Source organism: Ursus arctos, unplaced genomic scaffold (assembly GCF_023065955.2).
Source record: "Ursus arctos isolate Adak ecotype North America unplaced genomic scaffold, UrsArc2.0 scaffold_14, whole genome shotgun sequence".
Classification (NCBI taxonomy): domain Eukaryota; kingdom Metazoa; phylum Chordata; class Mammalia; order Carnivora; family Ursidae; genus Ursus; species Ursus arctos.
Window position 1 is genome coordinate 33080756 of NW_026622808.1, and position 26962 is coordinate 33107717.

The 26962-nt window shown below is 50.4% G+C and overlaps 1 protein-coding gene across 1 annotated transcript; it reads right to left on the reverse strand.

The window, feature by feature from the left end:
- Window positions 1-4844: 4844 nt before the first annotated feature.
- TRAIP (TRAF interacting protein) lies at window positions 4845-26194 on the reverse strand. Its single transcript, XM_026500868.4, has 15 exons — window positions 25984-26194; window positions 20515-20572; window positions 19913-19996; window positions 17831-17870; window positions 16883-17010; window positions 15590-15684; window positions 14979-15092; window positions 14140-14227; window positions 13455-13544; window positions 12932-13020; window positions 8095-8250; window positions 6263-6311; window positions 5840-5989; window positions 5671-5721; window positions 4845-5466 (listed from the first exon to the last, which is right to left on the reverse strand). Exons 1-15 carry the CDS (start codon window positions 26079-26081, stop codon window positions 5347-5349), a joined length of 1410 nt encoding a protein of 469 aa, XP_026356653.1. The 5' UTR covers window positions 26082-26194; the 3' UTR covers window positions 4845-5346.
- Window positions 26195-26962: the final 768 nt, after the last annotated feature.

Below are 26962 nucleotides of genomic sequence, written 5' to 3' on the forward strand. Positions count from 1 at the left end.
TTCAGCGGCATTTTGTGTCCGCACAATGTTGTGCAGCCACTGCCTCTGTGTAGTTTCGAAACGTTTCCATAACCTACTGAAGAACACCCCCACCACGGTAAATAATCACTTCGTCCCCTACCCTGAACCCCTGGCAAATACTTAGATTCTGTCTCCAGGGTTTTACATAGTCTGGATATTTCTGTGAAAACAATCATACAAATCGTGACCTTTGATATCTGCTCTCTTTCCCTCAGCATGTATTTGAGTTTCATCCAAATTATAGCAGGTACAGTCCTCATTCCTTTTTATGGCTGAAAAATACTCCATCGTACGGCTTATGACGCTTTGTTGATCCAGTCACCTGTTGTTGGACATTTGACTCGTTTCCACCATTGGGTCATTATGAATAGTGCTGCCAAGATCATTCTGGAACATGTATTTGAGTATTTGCTTTCAATTCTTTGGGGTATATACCCAGGAGTCGAATTCCTGGGTTGTACGGTAATGTTTAATTTTTTGAGGGACCAACAGCTGTTTTCCACCAGCAGTGTACAAAATTCCGATTTGTCCACACTGTAGCCAACACGGGTTTTTCTTTAAAAAACAAAAACAAAACGTATACCCATCCTAAAGAATGTGAAGTAGTATGTAATTTTTTTTCATTCAGTAAACATTTACTGGGTGTGTCATATGTACTAGGTACAGAAATCAGGGCCTGACTGTCTTCTTGTGACTGGCTTATTTCACTTAGCAAGTATCTTCGAGGTCCATCCATACTGTAACATATTACAGAACTTCCTTCCTTTTAAAAGCCACATAATAGTCCTTATATGTATGTACCACATTTTGCTTATTCATTCATTGGTGGATGGATACTTGGGTGGTTTCCATTTTTTAGCTATTGTGAATAATGGTGTTATGAACATGGATGTACAAATATCTCTTCGAGATCCTGATTCCAGTTCTTTTGGGTATATACGCAGAGGTGGAATTGCTGGATCATATGGTAATTCTATTTTTAGTGTTTTGAGGAGCTGCCATACTGTTTTGCATTTGACGTTTGACATTCTCACCAACAGGGCACAAGGGTTCCGATTTGTCCAAATTCTCTCTAACACTTGTTTTCTGGTTTTTAGATAGTAGCCATCCCAATGGGTGTGAGGTGGTATCTCATGGTAGTTTCAGTTTGCACTTCCCTAATGATTAGTGATATTGAGTATCTTTTCATGTGCTTATTGGCCACTCAGATATCTTCTTTGGAGAAATGTCTATTGCAGTCTTTTGCCCATTTTTTTCTCCTTCAAATTTTTATTTAAATTCTTGTTACCATACAGTACAATATTGGCTTCAGGAGAATTCAGTGATTCCTCACTTACGTACAACACCCAGTGCTCATTGCAAGTGCCCTCTTTAATACCCATCACCCTTCTAGCCCATCCCCCACCTCCCTCATTCCATCAACCCTCAGTTTGTTCTCTAAGAGTCTCACGGTGCGGTGCCTGGGGGGCTCAGTTGGTTAAGCGTTTGCTTTCGGCTCAGGTCATGATCTCAGGGTTCTAGAATTGAGCTCCTTCTCAGGATCCCTGCTCAGCAGGGAGTCTGCTTCTCCCTCTTCCCTCCCCCACTCCCCCGCCACTGCTCATGTTCTCTTAAATAAATAAATAAATAAAATCTCTTATGGTTTGTTTCCCCCTCTCTCTCCCCCTCATATGTTCTTCTGTTTCTTAAATTCCATGTATGAGTGAAATCATATGGCATTTGTCTCTGATTTCGCTTAGCATAATACACTGTAGATCCTTCCACGTCCTTGCAAATGGCAAGATTTCATTCTTTTTGATGGCTGAGTAATATTCCATTGTGTGTATATACTACATCTTTATCCATTCATCAGTTGATGGACATTGGTTCTTTCCATAATCTGGCTATTGTTGATAATGCTGCTATGAACACAGGGTGCACGTACCCCTTCAAATCTGTAGTTTTGTGTCCTTTGGGTAAATACCTAGTAGTGCACGTGCTGGGTCATAGGGTAGTTCTATTTTCAAGTTTTTGAAGACCCTCCATTCTGTTTTCCAGAGTGGCTGCTCCAGTTGGCATTCCCACCTTCAGTGCAAGAGGGTTCCCCTTTCTCTGTACCCTCGCCAACATCTGTTGTTTCCTGTGTTGTTAATTTCAGCCATTCTGACGGGTGTGAGGTGGTATCTCATTGTCTTTTGTCCGTTTTTGAATTGGGTTTTTGTTGTTGAGTTTTATAAGTTCTTTACATATTCTGGATATTATCCCTTATCAGATATATGACTTGAAAATACTTTCTCCTTTCTTTGGTTCCCTTTTTACCATGTGGATAGTGTCTTTTTGGTGTTAATCCTTTTTAAAAATGTTGGATAGAATCACCAGTGAAGATATCCGGTCCTGGGCTTTTCTTTCTTGTTTTTGTTTTGTTTTTTTAAAGATTTATTTATTGAAAGAAAGAGTGTGTGTGTGCCAATTGGCGGAGGGGCAGAGGGCGAGAATCTTCAAGCAGACTCCCTGCTGAGTGACGAGCCCAGCGTAGGGCTCCATCCCATGACCCATGAGATCATGACCTGAGCTAAAACCAAGAGTTGGACACTTAACCAACTGAGCCAGCCAGGTGCCCCATCTTGGGAGTTTTATGAACACCAATTCAATCCCCTTACTAGTTGCAGATCTATTCAATTTTTTTCTCTCTTCTTGAGGCAGTTTTGCTCGTTTCTGTATTTTTACAAATTTGTCCATTTCGATTAGGCTATCCAGTTTGTTGGTGTACAGTTGTTCACTATATTCTTATAATCCTTTCTGTTTCTGTAAAAATTGGTTACAGCGTCCCCATTTTCATTTCCGATTTTGATAATTTGTCTTTTTTCTCTTAGTCAATGTATTTAAAAGTTTGCCAGTTTCGTTGACCTTTCAGAAAAGCAGCTCCTGATTTTGTTGGTTTTCTCAATTGTTTTTTTTTTTAGGATTCTCTCACTAATTCCTATGTGTGTATTTTATTCCATACCACCAAGCAATTCTCCAATGCCACCTGGGCGTCCTGCAATTCCCCTCAATTCTGAGACCATCTACCTGGAGACCACCTCAGACCCAGTGCCTGCTCTGGCACCAGTCAGCTGCTTTTGCAACTGGAGCTGCTACCCCACAACCAAGAGGAATGGGGGATGGGGGATGGTTCAAGCCCGGCTCTTCCTTCTTCGAGTACTTTCCTAGCTGTCTGATCAGGTACCAGAGTTCTGAAATAGTTGATTACAATTGCTCTTTCCACTTCTTTGGAGTTAGGGCTGGCATAGTTGTTTTGTTACTATTTTGTAACCGTCACCACCATCTATTTTAAAACTTTAAAATCACCCCAGGGGACGCCTGGGTGGCTCAGTTGGTTAAGCCTCTGCCTTCAGCTCAGGGCATGATCCCAGGGTCCTGGGATGGAGTCCCATGTCGGGCTCCTTACTCAGTGGGGAGCCTGCTTACCCCTGTGCCTGCTGCTCCCTCTGCTTGTGCTTTCTCTCTCTGACAAATAAATAAATAATCTTAAAAAAAATTAAAAAAAAAAATGAAATCACCCCAGGCAGAGGGGAGGGGGGTGAAATAGGTGAAGGGAATCGAGAGTACCCTTATTGTGACGAGTCCTGAGTAATGTATGGAAGTGCCGAATTGCTATATTGTACACCTGAAACTAATATAACACTGTATGTTAACTATCCTGGGTTTTTTTGTTTTTTTTTTTTAATTTTTTAAGTAGGCTCCTTGCCCAGCATAGAGCCCAAAGTGGGGCCTGAACTCATGGCCCTGAGATCAAGACTTGAGTTGAGATCAATAGTTGGATGCTTAACCACCTGAGCCACCCAGGCGCCCCAACTATACCGGAATTCTTTAAAAAGGGGGGAGGGGAGTTTACGTAGCAAGAAAACAAATCACCCAGACAGAAACTCTCTAACCATGAAGTAACAACTCCTCACTCTAGCCCCTGGTAACCTCTATTCTACTCCAGTCTCTATGAATTTACCCATTCTATATACCTCATTTAAGTGAAATCATACAATATTTGTCTTTTGAGTCTGCCCTATTTCCTTAGGGGTCATCAGTTCTTAACCTGCAATGCTGACTCATCGGGTTCCTACAATTGGGAGGTTAGTGCTATTGTCCCCACTTTAAAGAAGCTGAGACACAGAGAGGCGAGGTAGTTTGCCCAAGATCACTCGGCTGCCAAGGAAGGCTACTAGGCAGCCACTGACTGCACCCTTAACCCAATGCTGCACTTCCCCTCACCAACCCTCCTTGGTTCGAGGCGGCAGCAGAGGGACCCAGCTCCCATAACCAGCAGCATTACTTTCTCGCCGTGATGCTCCCCCAGGTGTGCTGGAGGCAGCTGGGCATGCTCAGTCTGAAGCATGAGGGCACTCACCTTCATCCCCTGTGCCAGGCCCATGCTGGGCCCTGCAGAGACAGAGGAACCCCGGTGTAGTAGTGAGAAAGGGAAGTGTAGGAGACCTCAGCCAAGCTAGAGGTCACAAAGGGAAGTCTAGGAGAAAGTGCTCTTGAAGTTAAGACCCAAAGGTCACTGATTATTTGTTTTGCTTGCTGGGAGTTCCCTGTATGGCTATATCTGTTTACCCAATTGCTTTCCAGCCTATGGCATTTGGGCTGTTCTGAGGTTAGAGACTGTGGAGTGAACTGCAGTGATCTCTTTCCTGCTGGACTCTCCTTGTGCCCTATGAGGGGGCACATGCCTAAGGAAGGGTAGGACTACTGAGTCTGAGTCTAGGTGAAGGTCCCACTTTAGAAAATTATGCCAAATGGTCTGCCAAATTGTTGATGCAAATTTGTACTCCCAGAGCCATGAAGAAAAGAGTTTATCTTTTTTATTTTACACAGAAATCTTTCCCCCCACCCATCCTCTCCCCACCACCATCCTCTCACTCCCCAAGCTCGCCGTGATGGCTCTGGCCATGCCCAGCAGCAAGTCAGAAGCAGGCAGAAGCTTGGGCAGGCTGAAACTGCCCGAGAAGCTCCAGGCACTTTGGTCCACCCAGTCAACAAAAGACCTTAGTCTGGAGAACCAGAAGCAGCCCAGCCCCATCTGGCTCTGAACAGGAGCCTCTGACAAGGAGGAAGTCCTGCTGGTCTCACTTCAGCAGCCACACGTAGGCCCGCTACGGCAGACCCGGTGTGGGAGTGGGTGGGCATGGTAAGTGCAGGAAAAGCATAGTTTCTGGGCCTCACCCTCACCCCCTCACCCTTGGGGCTGGTCCTGGAAGAGGGGCCATGCCCCCCCCCACCCCCCGGGGCCAGTCCTGGCCTCTAAGTTGGAGGCATATATCTGGTCATTGATCCGGCTCACTGTGCTCACTACCACAGGAAGGTGTCCAGCCTGGCCTGGGAGGCAGGGAGCGCTCTCCTCATCCCCACTCTCTGCTTAGTCTTGGGCTTGGGTTTCACAGGCAGTGGGCGGATCATAGTCGTGTCAGTCTGAAGAAGATGTCAAGGAAGAGGCCTAAAGAGGAGACTGGGCAGCCCAAAGGCCTAGGCTTGGGGTGGGCAGCTCTGCTATACTGAGTGAGGTCCAGCTCTGCACACCTGAGGCTGTAGCCACTGCCAGGCTGGGGGCTGGGGGTACAGGTGAGGGACCGTGTGGCTAGCTCAGCTCAGCCCAATGTCACAGAACAAGGATACAGGTTGGATGAATTTTGTCCGACCTCCAAGTCCATCGAAGCCTGTCCTTACCTAAAGTAGAAGGAAGAAGCGAGCAGGCCAGGCTAATAGGCCAGGGGGCTGGCTTCCCCTGCACCTCCCCTCCCCCTGAGAGGGCTGGCACTTGCCCCTTGTGGGAAGCCATACTCACTGTATCCGTGCTGCGACAGGGCTCTGCCTTGGCCCTCTTGGGCTGTTTCTGGCCTAGGACAGCATTCCGGATGAAGACAGGAAAGGCACTAGCCAGCTCCTCATCTGGCTCTCCTACGCAGCGCTGGCCGCCCAGTGAGAGCTGGGACTCCTGGAGGGGAGACCCCAAAGCCAGGCTCCATGAGCCTGATGGCAGCAAAGGAGGGGGTGAGTCGTGGTGGTGGAACAGGACCAGGATCTCTGACGCCTCACCCGGGGCAGGAAGGATAATGAGTAGAGTTCCCAGGTAGCTCCGAAGTGCTGCAGTCCTGGGCCAGGAGTGAGAGGGCTCCGGCAAGACCCTGCCCTCTCAGAAGCCCAGCTTCACACTCGGTCCTGGCAAGGGTTGGATGGTGACTGCCTGACTTCTTCTGGGAAGCCTTACCTGCTTGGGGCCTTTGGGCATCTTCTTGGGGATGTCCTGAACAGGAGAGCTGTGAGAGTGAGACATGAAGGCAAGAGGCAGGTGAGCAAGACACAGGGCCGGGCAAGCCAGGCTTAGCACGTGGCCCTCGGGGGGCCACCATGGGGCAAGGCTGCTGTAACAGCTCTGTGCTGGGCAAGGCCCCTCGGTCAACCCCACCCCAGTGTGGGTCTGTGAACAGTTGGACAGTCACAGCTGCCACAGTGGGGAGGGGAAAATTGGACCACTCTCCAATTTTGTGGCTTCCACTCAGAGCCAAGCCAATTCCGACGCTCCCCAAGGCCTCAGGCACCTCACCATGTCCTGGCTCTATGTGGGGCTGGAGGCCCGGCTGATTCACCACCCACAGGAGGAAAGCCAGTCGTGTCCCGATACGGGCAGAAGGCACCTTGTGAGCTCATACTTAGCTGCAACTGCCCAGAGAGGGGCCACTACCTCCATAAAACCCTCGGGAGATAGCTCATAAAGTGCTCCCATCACCCAGGGCTAGGCCGTCTTCCTCGATAACCTGTGCAGGCAGGGTCTGGAGGCAGAACTGATCATGGCCCCAAGCCCTGGTCGTTCACTCCCAGCTCCAGAACTAGCCACAGTGTTCTCATCGCATTTCTGGGGACACGAGAAGCTGAATACCTTCTCCTGGCATTTTCCTGGGTGGGTAGAAGGATGGTAACCTAAGGCTGACCCTGTGGCTTCCCTGTAGCAAGATTGGGCCTGTCAGCTCTGGACCCCTCCACTCCTGCCCTCATAGCCTGTGGTAAGGCTACATGACGACCATGGGAAGATTCTCCACTTGTTGCAAGTTTGGCCCTGGAGAGGCTGATCCAAGGTGGAAGCATCCTGGGTTCCCTCAGCCTCCCTGCAGGCCCTAAAGATGATAAAAATGTCTCACCCTTTACAGCTAAACAGACAACATGAAGAAGCCAGGGCGTGCAGCAGGCACTTGTAGGTCCCCTGATGGCAGCCCGCATGGCCAAGGGTTGCTTTCCACTGCTCCCAGGCCCGGCCCTGTATGGCACCCGTGCCTCCAGCCCCGAGGGCGGGGAGAGGTGGAGAGCCCAGCTGGCTCTCCCTTTTGCCCTCTCCCCAGGCCTCTTCCACCTCCACTGCCTTACACCTCGATTTCTTTCTCTCATGTCCAAAGTCTCTGATTAGGAGGAAGCCCGCTTAACCCTTGACCCCCATTCCTGAGTAGTGTATACCTACATGTACCTGCGGGAGTAGTTCTCGTCTCCCTGATGAACCATACTTGGCCTGCCTGGCCAAGCAGATGACTTCCCCATTCCCAGTCCACTGTGCCCTAATGCACGTCCCACCCATCCCACTGCAGCTCCCCACAGCTTCTTACACCTGCCCCTGTGGAATACCCCCTTAGGTGGTGGGGCCCTGGGCTCCGTGATTTGAAATGGTCCAAAGCATGAGCCCAAGAGGCACACATGGAAGAGGAAGTTCAGAGTCCCTGGCTCAGGACTCTGGTGGGCAGGCATTCAAGGTATGGGAAGCACCACCCCCCAACATCATCACCCCAGACCTGCCCCTACTGAGACCCCTGTGTTCTCTCCAACTCCCATCACAACACCTTTGCTTGAAGGCTGATAGTGATGACCAAAGCAAGAGAAGAGCTTTGCACAGGGTACTCAGAAGAGGGAAGAAGAAGTGGTCAGAACCAGTCATGGCCAACGCCAGGTGACCCTCACTGCCCTGTCAGCCACTCGGAGTGACGAGGGCAGGGCCTGCGGAGACCTCTTGGTCATCCTTTCTCGAGGCTGTGGACAGGGCCAGGGACTACCACTTACTGTGCTATCTCTTGGGAGAGCTTCTTGGCACGGCTGTGATGGATGCTGGAGGGCTGGGACGGAGGGGTGTCAACATCAAAGGTGGCATTGAGGTCAATGTCCTCACCGAAGGCTGGTCGGCGAAGCTTTGGGCTCAGCATCTCCATGGGGGCTGGGCTATAGGCAGAGTTGGCCTGGTTACTCTGGACCACTGTGGCAGTCCAGAAGGACAACAGTCCCTGAAACATCAGAGACAGCTTGGTTCCAGGGGTCTGGAGCCCATACCTGGCTCAGGGCCACCCTGCAAGGAAGCCTGACTCTCTACGGAAAAAAACGCTTGGTTTAGTGCTTCCATCATGGGACCAGTGAAAGTCTTCAAGACATGGAAGGAAGCAAGTAAAACACACACAAAAGCCAAGTGTCCAAACAAAAGTCTGCCTTTTGCCCAAACAGCTGCATTTCTCAGAATGCAGTGCAAGGGGCCAGAGATGTGACCACAGATTGATGTAGATGGCAAATGGCACAATACTGGAAATGGTCAAATGACTCCCCAGGGGGCTGGCACTGTCACAGCCTGAATATGATGCAGACATTAAAGTAGTGTTTCTGGAGAGTAAACTTAACAACGTGGGGAAATGCTCATATATTACATTTAAAAAGTAATACGAAACTCTGTGATAAAAGAAAAAACAGACAAGTTGGACTTCAAAGAAATTTAAAATTGTGTACATCAAAAGACACCATCGGGGCACCCAGGTGGCTCAGTCAGTTGAGCATCTGACTCTTGGTTTTGTCTCGGGTTGTGATCTTGGGGTCATGGGATCGAGCCCTGCATCGGGCTCTGGGCTCAGTGCAGAGTATGTCTGTCCCTCTCTCCCCTACCTTCATGCTCTCTCTCTCTCTCTCACAAATAAATAAATAAAATCTTAAAAAAAAAAAAAAAGACACTGTCAACAGAGTAAAAAGGCAACCCACAGGATGGAAGAAACTATTTGCAAATCATCTCTCTCATAAAGGACTAAAATCCAGAATATAGATAGAACTGAAGCTCCATACAGAAAACAAACAACCCAGTTCAAAACTGGGCACAGAGCTTGAACAGACTTTTCTCCAGAGAAGATCTCCAGAGGGCCAGTAAGCCCAGGAAAAGATGCTCAACGTCTCTGGTTGCAAATCAAGCCTACCATGCGATCCTGCTTCACAGCCATGAGGACCGCTGCTAGGAACACCACCACCCAAACAAACAGAAAACAACAAGCGTTGGTGAGGATGTGGTAAAATTGGGACCCTGCGGCGCCCGGCTGGCCCAATGGGTGGAGCAGGTGACTCTCGATCTCGGGGTCATGAGTTCGAGCCCCACGTTGGGAATGGAGATTCCTTAAAAATAAAATCTTGAAAAAAAACTGGAATCCTTGTGTACTGTTGATGGGAACGTAAAATGGTACATCTGCCGTGTAAAATAGTACAGCGGTTCCTCAAAAAATTAAAAATAGAATTACCATATGATCCAGCCGTTCCACTTCCGGGTAGACATCCAGAGCTGAAAGCAGGGTCTCAAAGAGATTTGCACAGCCATATTCATAGCCGCATACTTACAACAGTTAAAAGGCGGAAGCAAATGTCCATCCACCAGCGAATGTATAAGCAAAATGTGGTACGTACATACAACGGAATGTAAGTCAGCTTTAGAAAGGAAGGACATACTGACACCCGCTACAACACGCATGAACCCTGAGGACATTACATTGAGGGAAGAAAGCCGGTCACAAAAAGACAAATACCGAATGATTCCACTTATATGAGGTATTTAGAGTAGTCAAAATCATAGAGACAGAAAAGTAGAATGGTGGGTGCTGGGGGTTGGAAGATGGGTTATTGTTTAATGAGTACAGAGTTTCAGGTTCTCAAGATGAAAAGGGCTCTGGAGGTGGCTGGTGGAGACGACACCACAACATTATGTGTGTAATGCCCCTACTGTGCACTTGCAAATGTTGCTGAATTTGTCATGTGTAGTTTACCACTGGATTTGGGAAGACAACTCTATGGAAAGGACAACTTTGGTGCGCACACATCCCTTCCCCTCTTTCCCCTCATACAGAGAAAGGACTAGAAGAAAATATACCACACGTCAACAGCGACCTCTGTGCTAAGTCCGTATTTTCCAAATTGTCAACAATGAATGTGTTGTTACTTTTATGATGGGGGGTGGTGGTATTCTGTTAGAAAATTGCAGCCACTAGGATTTTTCTAGCCCACCCTAGCTCCTGTGGTCAGAGAACTCTGGGCAGTGGCAGGGCAGCCCCCAAACATCATCTATTTCCTTCCCTTAGGGACCTTGTCATCGGGGCCACCCAAAGCCCTATCCCACTGCTCAAGGACAGAGGGATGCACGGTGAGGAGATGAGTCTCTGGCCGGGAGCCCACTGGGGCATGCAGATCGGAGGGAAGGGAGCCACCCGCACTGATTTGGGTGGGTAGGCAATGTGGGAGGCTTGGACTACCTCTTCCCTTCCCTGGCCAGGTCCCTGGAAGCACTACCCCTTCTCGCCTGCAAGTGAAAACAAAGGTTGCACAAACCCACCTCAAACCAGGGCCACGCTGGGTGCTTTGCCTCCCCTTGGGGAGCCACGGCATAAAGCAGCAGCCAGGAGCGCTCGTGGCAACATGTCTGTGGTATCTGTTCGTCCGGCCGCTATCTCCCACCCCAGCAAGTCGTCTGCCACTATCTCCCACCCCAGAGGGTCAACACACCTCACCACAGCCCGCTCACCGCAGCCGCGCCACACGCCCCCGCCAGCCCGAGCTGCACGCCCTAACGGCTCCCGCGTGCCCCAGCCCCGAGAGCCAGGCTCCCCCCTCACTGAAGCCTCTAAATGCAAATGGCACAAGCGCCACTTTTCTTGTCATGGGATTTGGCCTGTCGTGGTGTGTGGCGGGGGGCGTTTGGGGGCTTCGCCATCTAACCCCCCAGTTTGTCTACCCCACTGGAACACAAGCTCCGAGAGGACTGAGGGCCTGACACGCAGCGCGCCCTCAGCAAGAACCTGTAAGAGAAGTCTCGGCCTCGCTCCGCCGGGGGATGGTAACGAAAGTAAGCAAAGACAGCTATGCAAAGTCCCTGGGAGCCTAGAGGCAGCCGTCACTGGGGACGCCAGGCACAGAGCACACGCGTGTGGAAATACCCTGAGGCCCACGGCGTGGGCAGCGGAGGGAGCACCGTGGAGCTTGTAGACCGCAGTCTCGACTGGTATCCTGGGAAAAGGATTTTTACTTCCTGCCTCGAAGCAGTTTGAGTTCTAAATGTGTGACCGCGGGAGATGGTCTTTGAGACTATCAGCTCCCTCTGAGCCAAGCTCCTGACAGGGCCCTTGCGCTACCTGGGGCTTTCAAGCCGGCGTGGCCAGTGGGCTCTGAGGGCGGAGTGGGGAGGAGGGACCAGATGCAGAGTCTAGTTTGTCCAAATCAGCAACACGCTGGACCTCACAGAGTCATGTGCCCCTCACGCTCCCCCAGCCGTCTCTCAGTCCAGCCTAAACCGGGGTGGGCAGGTAGCTCGAGCTCGGTGAAGAGACCCTGGGGGGGTCGGAGGTGAAAAGGACCAAGTACGGTTGAGGAACTAAAGCTACGATGAGAACGCTGGCTGTAGGCACTCACTCCCCGGTGCAGAAGCTGACCAGGTACTGTGGCGGGGGAAAGAATGTACGTGTCAGGAAGCTGGCTGAGGAACACAGGTCAAGATGCGGCTCCCCTCTCCTCAGAGCCGGGTGTGTACAACATGTCTGTAGTATCTGTGTGCGGCGCCTCAGGCTCCGGTAAGAGCCGAGAGCACTTCTGTGGCCCGTGGCACCTGACACAGCGTCTAAGTAAATACTCCCTGCGCAGAGGAAGGGGAGCGTACTCCTGCCGAGGAGGCTAGGGAAGGCTCTGCAGGGCAACTGACCCTTCAGGGTGCACAGAAGCTGACAAACAGAAAGGCACAGAGGCGGGAAGGCCAGATACACCCTGCTGTGTTGAACTGTGGCCGAGCACTAAAGGTCCACGAGAGCCCACGGGCTGGCTCCACCAGTGCTTGAGGCACGGTGCCGAGAGGCCCGGGAGGGTTTGGCAGGGAAGAATGTCGTGAAGCCCGGGAGCTGATAAGCTGGGCAGACAGGAGGAGCCGGAGGCTGGGTCACCAGCCTCAGCTGGAGGTAGTGGCCCCGGGGACAGGATCAGGAGGCCCCACAGGGGTTAGTTAGACGGGCAGACTCCAGCAACTGAGCGGATGTGGGGAAGAAGGAGTGTAATGATTTTCCAAAGGACATTGAACAGTGGCTCAAATTAAAGGCTGGGCCACTGGGTTATGTGCTTTCCGTCTGGGCCATTCGCTGGGCAGCCAGGCAGGACAGTCCTGAGATGCTCTTAGCCAGTCGGCTTCTGGGAAACACTCGGGAGGAATGGGCAGCCAGTCCGGGCAGGAGCACCCATCCCTCTGCCTCTTGGCTCCCTCTGCCGGCAGCTTGAATGCACACATTCCTGACACCAGCAGGGAATTATTTTGGTGACTGGTTTCGTGTTTGTTTCAGAATCTGGGGCAGACAGATGCATTTGGTAAGCATTCCATAAACAGGATGCGTGCAGACCGTCAATGCTCCTGCCCCTTCCCTGCCCATCCCTAGGTCCTCTCTGGCCTACCTTGGCCTTTTCTTGTCAGAGCCCAGAGCCTGCTTCAAAGCTGTTTTCCAACTAAATCTTGGCTGTGTCCCAGGGCAGGAGGCCCACAGCCTTCAGGCCCACATGGACCACCCACCCGACCAAAGCCAGAAGTAGTGAAGACCCTTACCAGGGAGTTCTTCCACCCCCCAGAAAGTCAACAAACCTCTCTAAAACCAGGCGGTTGACCGTCTCACTGTCCACTGGGGGCAGGTTCAGGGTTTCCTGCAGCATCGTTAGCTTTTTTTTCAGGCTCTTGGGGAAGAAAAGAGAAGACTGTGAAAGGAAGGCTGAGGCAACAAGTCTGGAGAGACTGTCAAGGATGTGAACAACATGCACGACAGGCAAGCCCATTGGGAACAGAGCAAGGCCTGAACCCCCAACATCCTGAACCCCCGGGATCAGCCAGCCTCAGAACCCCTCTCTGGTGAAGCCTCTGCTCTGGCGAGGCTGTATCCCTAGGGATATAGGTACAGGACAGACTGTAGGGAAGACCCGTGGTGCTGTCTGTCCTCTACTAAGGAGGCCCAGGCTCCAAATGAGGGCCAAGGTGCACACCCCGACCCACTCTGTCCCAGGAGGGTGCAGGGAACCCAGAACCACCGCCACAGACCGGGCACAGGTTCCTAGGCTCTTGGAGGACACACATAACGACCCCTCGTTCCCGTCTGGCCAAGGATGTCCCTTACCACGATTTCCTTGTCAGCACTCTGTAAATCCTTCTGGGCCGACTTCAACTCCAACTTGGTCTGGTCTAGTTCAGAGTAGACTGTCTGCAACTACGAGAAAGTATAGGGAGGAAAGGACAGGCCAGCAGGCAGCCGTGTGCTCTGTCCCCACCTGCTCCTACCCAGAGCGTGCTCACAGGAGCCCAGGGTCCAGAGGAATCTGAGGACAGATGGGGAGACCCTGGCTTTGTGGGGCCTGTCCATGCCCATCTGGAGCTGCCCAGGAACTAGGGTTGCACTCTACACCTGACAGCCCACGGGTGCACCGGGCCGAGATAAAGCAGCTGTGCTGACTGAACGGGGTTCCAAGGACGTTCCTCCTGCTCTGGGCCTGGGACTAAAGCAGACCCCTGACACAGTCACACTTGGGCTCTGTGCTGTCCAGCCCGCTGAGAGGTGCCCAGGAGCCAGGGAGAATAGAAGTTGTAAGCATGCACGTATTGGCGGGGATAGCCGCGTGACCTGCCACCCTAAGTGGACAAGCCACAGAGCCAGAGCCAAGGCCCTGGAACCAGTCTCTGTGAATCACCCACGGTCCCGTGGAGTCTGTCGCACCATGAGGCCCCATGGCTTTGCTCAGGAGACAGCAACGAGCACGACAAAAGGATAGCCACCTCTCCCCTCACCTTTTGCTCCCCACAGTTACCTTGCTTTTGGAAGAAAACAAGTCCTTCTTCAGTCTGTCCGCCAGCTCCCCTGAGGCCTTCCGTGCCTCTTTTAGATTCTCATACTCTCTATGCGGGGGGGGGGGGGGGGGGGGGGGGGGGGGCAGGAAAAGAGACGTCAGAATGGGGCACCCTGCTGGTCAGACCGCACCACAGCACCACACAAACACAGAGCCCAGGCTGTCCCCTGGGCCAGTTCTCAGGCCTCCTCTGACACCTGAGCCCAACAGGGTGGTGCTGCGGAGGGTTGCGCAAGGAGAACGGGAGAGTCTCTGTTTCCCGCTTGTTCTGCAGGCACCAGTGATTGGACAGGGTGCGCGGGAAGGCCTGCCCTCCCTAAGGCCTCACGAAGAGGCCCCCTATACCACCTGGCCCTCATAGGAGACATCTGGGATCCTCCGTGCCTGTTAGCCAAGTGCCCCTTCCCCCCAACCTCACACCCACAGTAGTGGAGAATCTGAGCAAAGTTTTGGATGCAAGTCAGGCAGAGTCGGGGAGTGCTGATGGGAAACAGGCTCCACTCATCATGATGGGGCTTATAGCTCAGAGAGTGGTGTCAACCTTCTTAGAAATTACATTTATATTCACAGTCATTCTCTCAATAACCCAATGAGGCAAGTTTTCACTATCTCCATTCAGGAAGCTGTGGGTCCAAGGCTAAGAAACTGGCTCCTGGCCACATGGAGAGAGGTGGGGTCAGGGTTCAAACTGAGGCAGCAAGTTCCCTTAACTCTGCCTGCTCTGCTTTAGAAGAGATAGGCAGCAGAGAGGGTGCTGTGGCTTAGCTCCTGGACAGGGCCAGAGGGGCCAGAGTACACACTTCTTGAGGGACACGCAGTACACAGCCAGCTGCTCCACCGCTGACTGTCCCACACCCATGTCTCGGATCATCTCCTCCACCTCGGGCCGCTGGCTCTGGAGTAGGAGCTCAATCCTGAAAAACACCCGGCCCACGGCATTTAAAATCTGGAGGCTGATGGGTAGGTACCCAGTGCAGCTCTGCCTTCCTTTGCTGCTGTTGCTATGGTGACAGCCTGGCCTGCCAGGATGCTTTAGCAGGCGGGTCTACCCAAAGAAAAGCCCTACAGCAGAGCTGAACACAGCTGCAGGGACGCTGCTGGGGAAGAACAGGTGCTGACAGGTCCTCAGGGTTAGGGATCCTTGGAGAAAGGTCTCTGGAGCAAGAGACCTGCCAGGTCACTGGGCCACGGGCAACAGGAAAAGGGAGGACTGAGGCGAGGGGCCCCACGGAAAGCGGAGGGCCCACCGAGGCCGAGCGAGGCCCACACCCAGCTGGCCTGAGCCCCACATGGCCTACGGAGATTTGAGCCACAGAGGGAATCCAATCCCTACTGCAGTCCTGAGAGCTGGGCCGGCTGCGGGGGGGGCGTAGGAGCCAGGGCGGAGAGCCGTCCCCAGCTCCAGGCTCACCGTTCCATGGTTTTCATCTTGCTCCTGAGTCGGCGTGCCTCCTCCTGGGCTTGTTTGCTCTCGTCCTGCTGCTGCTCCAAGTACTTCATCTGCTTCTGAAGAGCAAACACACCCATGCCTACCTGTTGTTTGGACGATCCCAGGGACCATGGCTAAAGTCATCCCGAGAACTCTACTCTAGAACTGTCTGCTTTTCCAAATGCTGATAACCATGTGTCCCCAGTCCCCAGGGAGGAAGGCTCCTGGGCCCCACTTTGGCCTGTGCTTTTTCTGCTATGAGGCCCTACGCCAACTGCTTCCTCACCTCCCTGCTTGCTTACTCCTAAGATATGTCTTACCCCAGGCACGTCCCACTGCCGCTATCTAGACGCCCACTGTGGGCTGCCAAGGTCCTGTGGCTTAAGGGCCCCTGGTGCATGTCGTGCAGGTAGCTGAAGAAACACAAATCCAGGTCTCATTATCCATCATCTAGACCCAAGGACAGTTATCAATCAGGACAGGAGAGCTGAACCAGAGGCAGCTGGCTGCCCTCAGCACAAAGGCACTCCATCTCTGACCTGGGAATGCCATCAAAGACGCCCGCTCTGCAGCCAGCTACTGATTCACTCCTTCCCTCCCACCGGCCAGGCCACGTGATCCAGCCCAGCCACCAAGCAGGAACAGAGACAACGAACACCCTGGGGCTCTGTCTGTTCACAAAGATGGCTCCCTTCCCTTTCAAATGGCATCCAGCAAGGACTGCTCTTTCTTACGAGGCCAGAATATCAATTGCGGGTTCAGATCAATCGCCTCATGCCCCTTAGAGAGCAAGAGGCTCACCAACCCAGGCTGATACAAAATTCATCTGGGTCTAGAGCGGCTTGCTCTGCAGGCTTTGATCTGCCTGGTCAGCTCAGCACAGCTGACTTCAAAGGCCCCCTGCTCCTCCCTGGGATGCTGTTTGATCTGGCTCCAGAGAGCAGCCCAGCCAAGGACTAGAGTGCTCATGGAAGGTTCTTCAGTCTGGTTTCATCAGTGGAGTACAAACCACTTTGGAAACAAGGTCCAGCCTCACTGAGGTCTTGGCTGAGCTGCCCCTCTGAGAGGCGCTGGGCAGGCCTCACCTCCTCAGACTACCTAGTACAAAACCCATCCCTGCAGCTAATATGACCCTTGGCGGATGGGTACGATATGGGAGGCCCGGGCAAGAAGGGATTTGCCTCCATTTTATAACCGCACAAACGAAGGTAAGGACCAAGGCAGAACCAGAAGATAAGCCCAACCGACTCGTGCCCACAGGACCCGGGGACCCACCTTGAGGGTGGAGCATAGCATTTCGGCCTTGTCTAAGGCCTTCTGCAGAGATTCCACGGTGGCGTTGCGCTCTTCCAGCGTGTCCCGCAGGGTGTCAATGATGGCCTGGCTGTCCCTTTTCTCCTTCTCTGCAGCAGGGGTGGGAAGGGGGAAGGCCCATTCACCCACCGGCATAAGAACCTGAGCCCTTGGGCTCCAGCACCGCACCCCGGAGCCAGGTAAGGAACAAGTCTGGTCAGCAAGCTGGGCAGCCCGCTTCTCTCTCTGGCACGCACCAAACTGGGGAAGCTAAGCCAGAGTCTCTTCATTCAGGGCATGAGACCCTCTTTCTACTGCTTAGAACTCCTTGCGTAGGGGGCGCCTGGGTGGCACAGCGGTTAAGCATCTGCCTTCAGCTCAGGGCGTGATCCCAGCGTTGTGGGATCGAGCCCCACATCAGGCTCCTCCGCTATGAGCCTGCTTCTTCCTCTCCCACTCCCCCTGCTTGTGTTCCCTCTCTCGCTGGCTGTCTCTATCTCTGTCGAATAAATAAATAAATAAAATCTTAAAAAAAAAAAAAAAAAAAAGAACTCCTTGCGTAAAGGTTTCCTGCTCCCATGGGTCTAGTTAATTCATCATCTTAGAACTCAAGCAGGTTTCCTGCCAAACTCAGCAGCCAAAGCCTCTCCTAGAAATACTCTGTCCAATTTGGTGGCCCCCTCCTGGCCACGGTCCTGGGCAAGAAGCTCAGACAAAGAGCAGCTGCTCATCTGGCCTAGGTGGACAGATTGAGGCACCTCCCTTTCCTCTGCTTTCCTGCCAATCACAAGAGCTGGCAAAACTCTTGGATATACAAAGCAGGGAGAGTCCCAGGCTTCACCAGAAGGCTGGAGGCATTCCTCCCAGGGCCTCTCCCCCAAGCACCTAGGTCAGGGGCTTCCCAGGGCCCCTTATCTCTTACTAACTCACCTTTCTGGGAAAGCTGGGCTCTGGTATTATCCAGTTCATTCTACAAGGCAATATCCACAATAAGCAGAAAGGCATCATACCTGGCTTCCACACAGCATCCCAAAAGGCTTGCAGGGAGATCCAGGAGGGGGCAACGAAGCCTGTAGGTCCAGGGAGGCACAGACCCTGCTATATGTCACGGTTGAGCCAAGTCAACAGTGGAGAGATACGTCTTGCTTTATCTCTATGCTTTTTTTAAAAGTAGGTAAGATGGAGGAAAATAATCTCAGGTACAAGACCCTGGGACAGGGAAGGAGGCAGAACAGGGGCAAGAGACGTGAAGTTGGACCTGTGTGATCAGTCTCACAGCAGAGCCTTCCATCACTTCCTTGGCCCTGTGGTGGCCCTCACACTCTCTGGGCTTCAGCCGCACTCACTGAGGACACAGATTTGGGATGGCCACGGGGAGTCACCACTCCTTCCCTTGGGTCACTACTCCTTCCCTCCACCCCAGGTCCTGCTTGCTTCACAGTCTACTTCTCTCCAAGCTCTGAGCTCGCTCTGTGTACCACAAACCTTCCAACCCTAATAAGGTAGGTAAGCTGGGACAAAGTGGTGTCTCTGGATGAAACCTCACACGTGCTAGGCTCTAACCAGACTATTCTGAGGGTCAAAAGAACCTCTCAAAGCCTGTGCATAAGTTACAGAGCCACTGCCACAGAACCACTGAGAGGCCGGGGCAGAAATGAGCCCATCTCCCATTCACGAGTCCAGAGCACTCAACATCCCTGTGGGCAAGAGAAGTTTCCCATAAGCAGGAAAACCAGGCACTACAGGACTGAAAGGCTTGGCCAAGGGTTCGTGGTGGCAGCTGGATGGGATCCAGGCCAATCTTCCCCCAGATCACCCTTTCCAGGTCAATACAAGACTCAGAATTTCACATGTGACCGATACTAAAGCCCAGCCCAGGTAGATGGATAAGCTCCCTGCTGTCAAAATCCCCACCCAGGACTCTAGGGCAACAGCTTTTGGTGGCTGGGTGGCTCAGTGTAGACAGAACATCTTGGAGTGCAAGTGGTGGGTGGAGAAGGGCAGGCATGGGCTGCCAGGGAATGGACACCAATCTAAAGCTCCCCCAAGTCGCCTGGCTCCCACCCCTAAACAACGTGCCTGCAAGCCCTTGCTCCAAACTACTCAAGATGTTGCCTCTCTGTCTCCTAAATCTGGCTTTGAAAGCCAGAAAGAAACGAAGCTGCCTTTGTTGTCTTTATCACAGGGAGGCCGAAGCTTAAAACCAGGAGCAGTTACCATGACGATGAACATGCTGGCTTTGAGCACAAAAGCTCTACGTTCTCGAAGCAGTAAGGTTCCAAGAACATCACGGCACCCTGGCGCCAAGGCCAAATGAACCCTGGGCTGACAGATGCCCAGCAAATGAACCCTCAGAGGCCAGGTGCATTGCGAACCCCAATCCCACTTCCTCAGGAGGTTTGGGCCAGTCCTTGGTGCACAAAGAAAGTTAAATCTCGGACTTGAAGGGAAGAAGTGTAGGAGGGAACCACCCATTCTCCCCTGAGTTGCGGGTTTCTGCCCTGGCTCACATCCTGATTCCAGGGGTTCTGCCCTCCATTCCTGGCCCGGGAAAGACTCGGGCACCTGGACATATACCAAGCTTCCCCACAGTTTTGAGGCACAGCCAGGTTTGTGAATAGTGGGTCCACACACCTTCCCTGGCTGAGGACCAGAAGAGTTTTCTGATCTGTCTCTAGCTGTCCAAGCAGCAAAGCGGGCTGGGAAGGAGGCTGTAGAACTCCTCCAGGCAAGAGAACTGAAGAGAGACACTCTGGCCTTTGGTGGGAATTGCTCTGAAATCCCAAGGGGGAAGGCTCGGTCCTGTGGCTCCTTTCTTCCCTAACAGTGTGTTTCTCCAATGACCAGATCTTATCATCACTTTTCCTCTGCTCTCCTCTCCTCTGCCTTGAAACCTCGACGAATCTCCCTTCAGACTCCATCTCCACAGTCTACACACCTACCATGGGAGGGAGCAGAAAGTAAATTCTCAGAGGGCTTGGGATTCAGTAGAATGACATAAATCCCGGGTACCTTTAAGAATTCTGCATCTAAGACACTCTCCTCCTCTTGGGCAAGGTCAAAGAAGAGCTTATTGATAATGGTTCTTCTGCCAACCTGGATGGAAGGACAAGAGAGAGTATGTCACTATAGCTGGGTCGTGTGCAAGGACGACAGGGATGTACGTGCAGCTTAACATGCAGCCAGGCCTGTTCTCGGGCCTCACTTTTCATAGCACATCCCTTGGAATCAGATGAGCTCTGTAACCCTACAGGAACCCCACGCGGATGCCACTGGTTTGGTGGTTATTAGAGTCATGTCACTGCAGACCCATGTGGTAACTGTTCAAAAAACTCCCCCACTCTAGGTACTGGGCATTGAGGATGGGGAAAGGCAAGGAAGGAGGCCAAATTTACCGAGGTGAAGACCGGCTGGGCAACAAGTCCATCTGCCCTTGGGCATAAGCAGGCCTCCTGAGCCACTCAAAAGCACAAGTAAGGCTTAATCAGCCTCAAACCATGAAGGGTCCAAAAAGGTCAAAGATATTGTTCAGTTTCAGAGGTCTTTCCTGATTCCCGCTCCCTGGCAAGGAAAAGATATCTTCAGCTGAGGTGTTTTCTGCCCATTGCCCTCACCTGGATTCGGCACTGTGGGCAGGTCCGACTTGGTGCTGTCTCAAACCACTGAATTAGGCTGGAATGAGAAGTAGAGAAGCAGACTGGTGAGCCATTGCTTGGATAGAGACATACAGGCCAGGCAGTCCCCCTGACCACAACAGTGTCTGACTTATTCCTCCTCGATCTGATGCCTGACCACAAAGGAGGGCGGTGTCACAGGTGGTACAGCACGTCCCAAGGGGCCTCACTGGTACAGGCACTCTGAGCAGCTGGCCCTTTTTTTGGCCTTGTTGGTGTGGCCCTCCTGACCCCTAAGCTGCTCTTTTGTCAACATTCGAGGCTCTGACGAGGAGGGAGCAGCAGCCAAAGCCCAGGGTCCCTCAGAGATAAGGATTTTAACAACATCCCCACTTTACGCTGGGACTCCAAAGGGCTACACTTTCAGCATAAGGGTAAAACCAGAAGTAAATGCACGTAGTGGTAAAAGCAAAGTACAGTCCAGCTTCGTACCGTCTATCTGAGCAGTCCAACAAAACCTCAGGCCTTAAAGTCTAATTAGTCTCCTACTATTAGACTCTCCCACGGGGGACCAGGGAGAAACAGAATCCTTTCTGGAAGATAATACCATCATCCCAGGCCTCAATTTTTTTCTATAAATAATTTTCCATATATTAGGTACAAGATCAATTCAAAGGTAGCCAGGCACAATGGACTATTATACAGCAATGAGAATGAATGAGTCTACAACTAAGAACAATATTATGGATGAATCACACACACATAACATTGAGGAAGAGAAGCCAGACACAAAAGAAGGTATATCACGTATGACTCCATTTATATAAACATTTTAGTTTTTTTAAAAAAAGTAAATAGACAAGGAAAAAAGCAGCACAGGTACAAAGCAGAGCATATGCACAAAGACTTCAGATATGGGAATTGTCAGACACAACATAACACAGTATCTTAGGGGAAAAAAAATCAAGACTGAAAACATCATTAGAGGGGCACCTGGCTGGCTCAGTCGGTAGAACATGTGACTCTTGATCTTGGGGTTGTGAGTTTGAGACCCGTGCTGGAGGCAGAGTTTATTTTTAAAAAGAAAAAAAATATGTCAGTAGAGAACTACAGAATAAAAAATGACATGGCAGAATTTAATAAGAACCAAACAGAAATTCTAAAACAAAACAAAACGGCCAAAATTAAGAATTTGATGGACGAGTTAAATGGCAGTTTAAGCACAGATGAAGAATTAGTAAAATGAAAAGATAGGTCAGAGAAAAACTGAGAATCAAAAAGATGGAAAAATATACAAGGGATGATAATAGATAAAGAAAATACTGTGAGAAGGTCTAGAGAATATAATAAGGAGTTCCAAAAAGAAAGCATTAGGTAGGATTATGCACTTTCCCCAAGAAGTCCATGTCCTAATTTCTCAAACCTGTGACTATTTCATGTTATATGACAACAGTAATTTTGCAGATGTGATTAAGGATCTTGAGGCAGGGTGCGCCTGGGTGGCTCAGTAGGTTGAGTATCTGCCTTCGGCTCACGTCATGATCCCAGGGTCCTGGGATGGAGCCCCATGTTGGGCTCCTTGCTCAGTGGGGAGTCTGCTTCTCCCTCTGCCTCTTCCTTCAGCTTGTACGCTCTTTCTCTCTCTCTCAAATAAATATATAAATCTTTATAAAAAAATAAATAAATCTTTTAAAAAAAGGATCTTAAAACAGAGAGATTATTCAAGTGTGCCCGCATGTAATCACAAGGGTCCTTAAGTGAGGCAGGAATGTCAGAGTCATACAGAGAGATCTGAAGATGAAAAATGGGGCCACGAGCCAAGAAAGGCATATCCCCACTTACAAACATTGACTATAACCTGGTAAACCTATTTTGGACTTCTGACCTCTGGAACTACAAGATAATAAATCTGTGTTTTATTTATTTATTTATTTATTTATTTATTTTTAAAGATTTTATTTATTTATGTGACAGAGAAACAGCCAGCGAGAGAGGGAACACAGCAGGCGAGTGAGAGAGGAAGAAGCAGGCTCCCAGCGGAGGAGCCCGATGTGGGACTCGATCCCGGAACGCCGGGATCACGCCCTGAGCCGAAGGCAGACGCTTTAACGACTGCGCTACCCAGGCGCCCCAAATCTGTGTTTTATTTAAACCACCAAGTTAGTAGTAATTTGTTGTAACAGAATGAGAAACTAATATGGAAAGAAAAGAGATAATGGAATAGAGACAATACATGAAAAGATAATGGCTGATAATTCTCCAAAACTAATTAAAGAAACCATTCAACAAGTTAAAGAACCATAATGAATCCCAAACAGGATAAGTAAAAAAACACTAAAAGAGAGCGGAAGTCCTATGTTATTGTCGGACAAAATAGACCTTAAGTCAAAAAAGGTTACAAAAAACAAAGAAGGACTTTATATACTGATAAAAGGTAAAATCCAACAAGAAGAAATAACATTATAAACATACATTTACCTAACAACAGAGCCCAAAAATATATGGAAGAAAATTGGACAGAATTAAAGAGAGAAATAGTTCTATAATAAAAGTTGGAGATGTCAATAACCCCCACTTTTAATAATGGACAGAACAATCAGACAAGTAATCAATAAGGAAATAGAGGACTTGAACAACACAAACCAACTAGATCTAACACACAAATACTCCAGCCAGTCACAGCAGAATACACATTTTTCTCAAGTGCACACAGAACATTCTCCAGGCTAGACCATGTGTTGGGCCACAAAGCAAGTACTAATAAATTTTAAAAGATTAAAATCATACAGAGGATCTCTTCTCATCACAATGGAATGAAACTGAAAATCAGTAACAGAAAAAAACTGGCAAATTCACAAATACATGGAAATTAAACAACACACTCTTAAATAACTGATGGATCAAAGAAGAAATCACAAAGGAAATTAGAGAATACCTTGAGATGAGTGAAAATGAAAACACCACAAACCAAGACATATGGAATACAGTGAAAGCATGCTAAGAGGGAAGTTGATAGCTGTAAACACACACATTAAAAAGAAAAAAAAAAAAGACATCCACTAGATAACTATTATAAAAAACAAACAAAAACAGAAAATAACGTGTTGACAAGGATGTAGAGAAATTGGACCCTTGTGCATTGCTGGTGGGGATATAAAATGATGCAGTCAATGTGGAAAATAGTAAAGCAGTTTTTCAAAAAATTAAACATTGAATTACCATAGGATCCAGTTGTTCCACCTCCAGGTATAAACCAAAAGGAACGAAAGCAGGGTCTTGTACAGATACTTCTTTTTTTTTTTTTTTTAAGATTTTATTTATTTATTTATTTGACAGAGAGAGAGACAGCCAGCGAGAGAGGGAACACAAGCAGGGGGAGAGGGAGAGGAAGAAGCAGGCTCCCAGCGGAGCAGGAAGCCCGATGCGGGGCTTGATCCCAGGACCCTGGGATCATGACCTGAGCCGAAGGCAGACACTTAACGACTGAGCCACCCAGGCGCCCCTGTACAGATACTTCTTTTTTTTTTTTTTTAAAGATTTTATTTATTTATTTGACAGAGACAGAGACAGCCAGCGAGAGAGGGAACACAAGCAGGGGGAGTGGAAGAGGAAGAAGCAGGCTCATGGCAGAGGAGCCTGATGTGGGGCTCGATCCCATAACACCAGGATCACGCCCTAAGCCGAAGGCAGAGGCTTAACCGCTCTGCCACCCAGGCGCCCCTGTACAGATACTTCTAAACCAATTCATAGTAGCATTACTCATAGTAGCCAAAACATGGGAACAGCCCAAGGTCCATTAACAAGGGATAAACAAAACGTGTTATTTCCATACAATCGAATTTTAGTCATAAAAGGAATGAAATTCTGATACATGCTACAACATGGATGAACCTTGAAAACATTACGCTTAGTGAAGTAAGCAAAACTCAAAAGAAGTATTGTATGATTCCACTTACGCAAAATACCCAGAATAGGAAAATTCAAGGAGACAGAGGGTAAAATAGAGGTTTTCAAGGGCAACGGGGAGTGGGTAATGGACAGTTGTCATTTAATTGGTACAGTGTTTCTGTTTGGAATGATAAAAAAGTTCTGGAAATAGATAAAGGGAATTAAGAGGTACAAACTTCCAGTTATAAAATAAATAAGTCATGGAGATGAAACGTACAGCTTAGGAACTATGCTCAGTAGTACTGTTGTATGGTGGGCGCCTGAGTGGCTCCGCCGGTTGGGCATCTGCCTTCTGCTTGAGTCATGATCCCAGCGTCCTGGGATCGAACCCCACATTGGGCTCCCACTTCTCCCTCTCCCTCTGCACTTTCTCGCGCGCTCTCTCTCTCTCAAATAAATAAATAAAATTTTTTCTTAGATTTATTTATTTGACAGAGAAAGAGAGCACAAGCATAGGGAGTGGAAGAGGAAGAAGCAGACTCCCCGCTGAGCAGGGAGCCCGATGGGGGGGCTCAATCCCAGGATCCTGGGATTATGACCTGAGCCGAAGGCAGTCGTTCAACCAACTGAGCCACCAAGGTGCCCCATAAATAAATAAAATCTTAAAAAAAAATATTGTTGTACGGTGACAGACGGTAACCACAATTACTGTGGTAAGCATCAAGTAATGTATAGAATTGTTGAATCAATACGTTGTGCACCTGAAACTAATATAATATGGTATGTAAATTATATTTCATCTTATAAAAGAGTTCTGAATTGGCTAGTCCACAGCTGCTAGGGGAATCTTTCCTCACCAGCTGTACATTCCAAGGGTCAGCAGGATGCCTGGATCAGAGAGCACCTCTTTGTCCTTCCATGTTTGTTTGGCTTTTTTTTTTTTTTTTTTTAAGATTTTATTTACTTATTTGGGAGAGAGAGTGCGAGAGATCACAGGGGAGAGGGAGAAGCAGCCTTGCTCCATCCCAGGACCCTGAGATCATGACCTGAGCCAAAGGCAGATGCTTAACCAACTGAGCCATCCAGGTGCCCCCTTGCCCTTCCTTCCATGTTATCTTGGGTTTCTTGGCGTCAGTGAATACACTGGAGTGTATTGGTCAGAGTGTCTGACCAACGAGATGACTCTGGGTGGAATAATCCCAAACCATCAAGCAAACCACAACAAATCAGATAGCCAGAGGCCTACCAGTTTATCTCGAAGAAATAAAAGGCCTCGTTAATTTGGCGAGAGTTCACCTCCGCCCGAACTAATAATTTTGAAGTCACATCTCTCTGCTAGCGGATCAAGGAACCCCCTACTTTATCTTCACCGAACTAACTCTGTTTCTCTGGACTCAGTTCAGCTGTCACCTTCTCCGGGAAGCCTGTCCAGACCCGCCTCTGCCCATGTCGGGAACCTACCGTGAGGCTCAGTCTAGTGCCGTCTTAATCACCTGTCTGGGCTCCCCCCGGGGACCCGACACCCCACAGTTCTGTAGCGTACCAGGCCGAGAGCCTGGCCCCGCCACTGCGGTCACTCACCACTGCAGGTGGAAGGTGTGGCCGCAGTGGATGGCGGCCACATCTCGGGAGTGGTCGAAGAAGTCGGAGCAGATGGTGCACAGCGCACGGATAGGCATGATGACCGGTCTAAAAGGGATCAGGCAGCCAAGGAAATCTCCACCGCTCCGGCTTCGCGGCCGCGCCCCCGCGTCCCCCACTGGCTTCAAATTTGGCTCCACAGAGCAACTTCCGGGAACGGACCGGAAGTGGTAATAGGGAACATGGAGGCGGAGCCTGGGTCCGGATTGGAAGAACCATGGGGGCGGGGCTTAACGACCGAAGAGAATCCTGGGGCTGAGCGCGGGACTGGATCTGTCATCAGTAACGCTCCAGTGGCTCCCGGAAGCATTCGGCAGGTACCCGCAGCAGCTATGCCGCCGCCGAGCCCCTTTCTGGGGCAAGACATTACGGTGCGAAGCCAGATCTGGTGCGAGGCGCGCCGGGCACGGGCTCCTCAGCCCTGTTCTGTCAGGGCAGCCTTCTCTGCACTTCGGGAGAATCGAGAAGACCGAAGCCGCAGGGGAGTGGGACGATGGTCCCCGTGGAGAGCGGTCCCCTGGGTTCTGGGCACTGCTCGACCGTGCGCCCGGCAGCCCGTAGTTCCCACAGACTAAAAGAATGCTCCACCCTCTCAGCCCTGGGCTCTGAGTGTCCTAGAAAGATGGACACAGGTCCTAACCTCTCAGGACACCCCAAAGTTACTCTGGCTTTATCCCTAAGTTTGGAGGCGGCAGGGCCAGTATCCTGACTTTAGCTCTTAGCTCCCAGGAGGATCAGCATGCCTCTGGACTGTAGCGGGATTAGAATTTTGGAGGCCCAGATGCTTCATAGACCAGTGACTAACAAACGCTTTTATTGATTCCCACATCAGAGAAGTTAACTTTGGGGTCCTCCCTGGGAAAGAGCAGCATCCCTGGTGAATTCACCTGGGCCAGTCAGGACTGGAACAAGTCTTCCT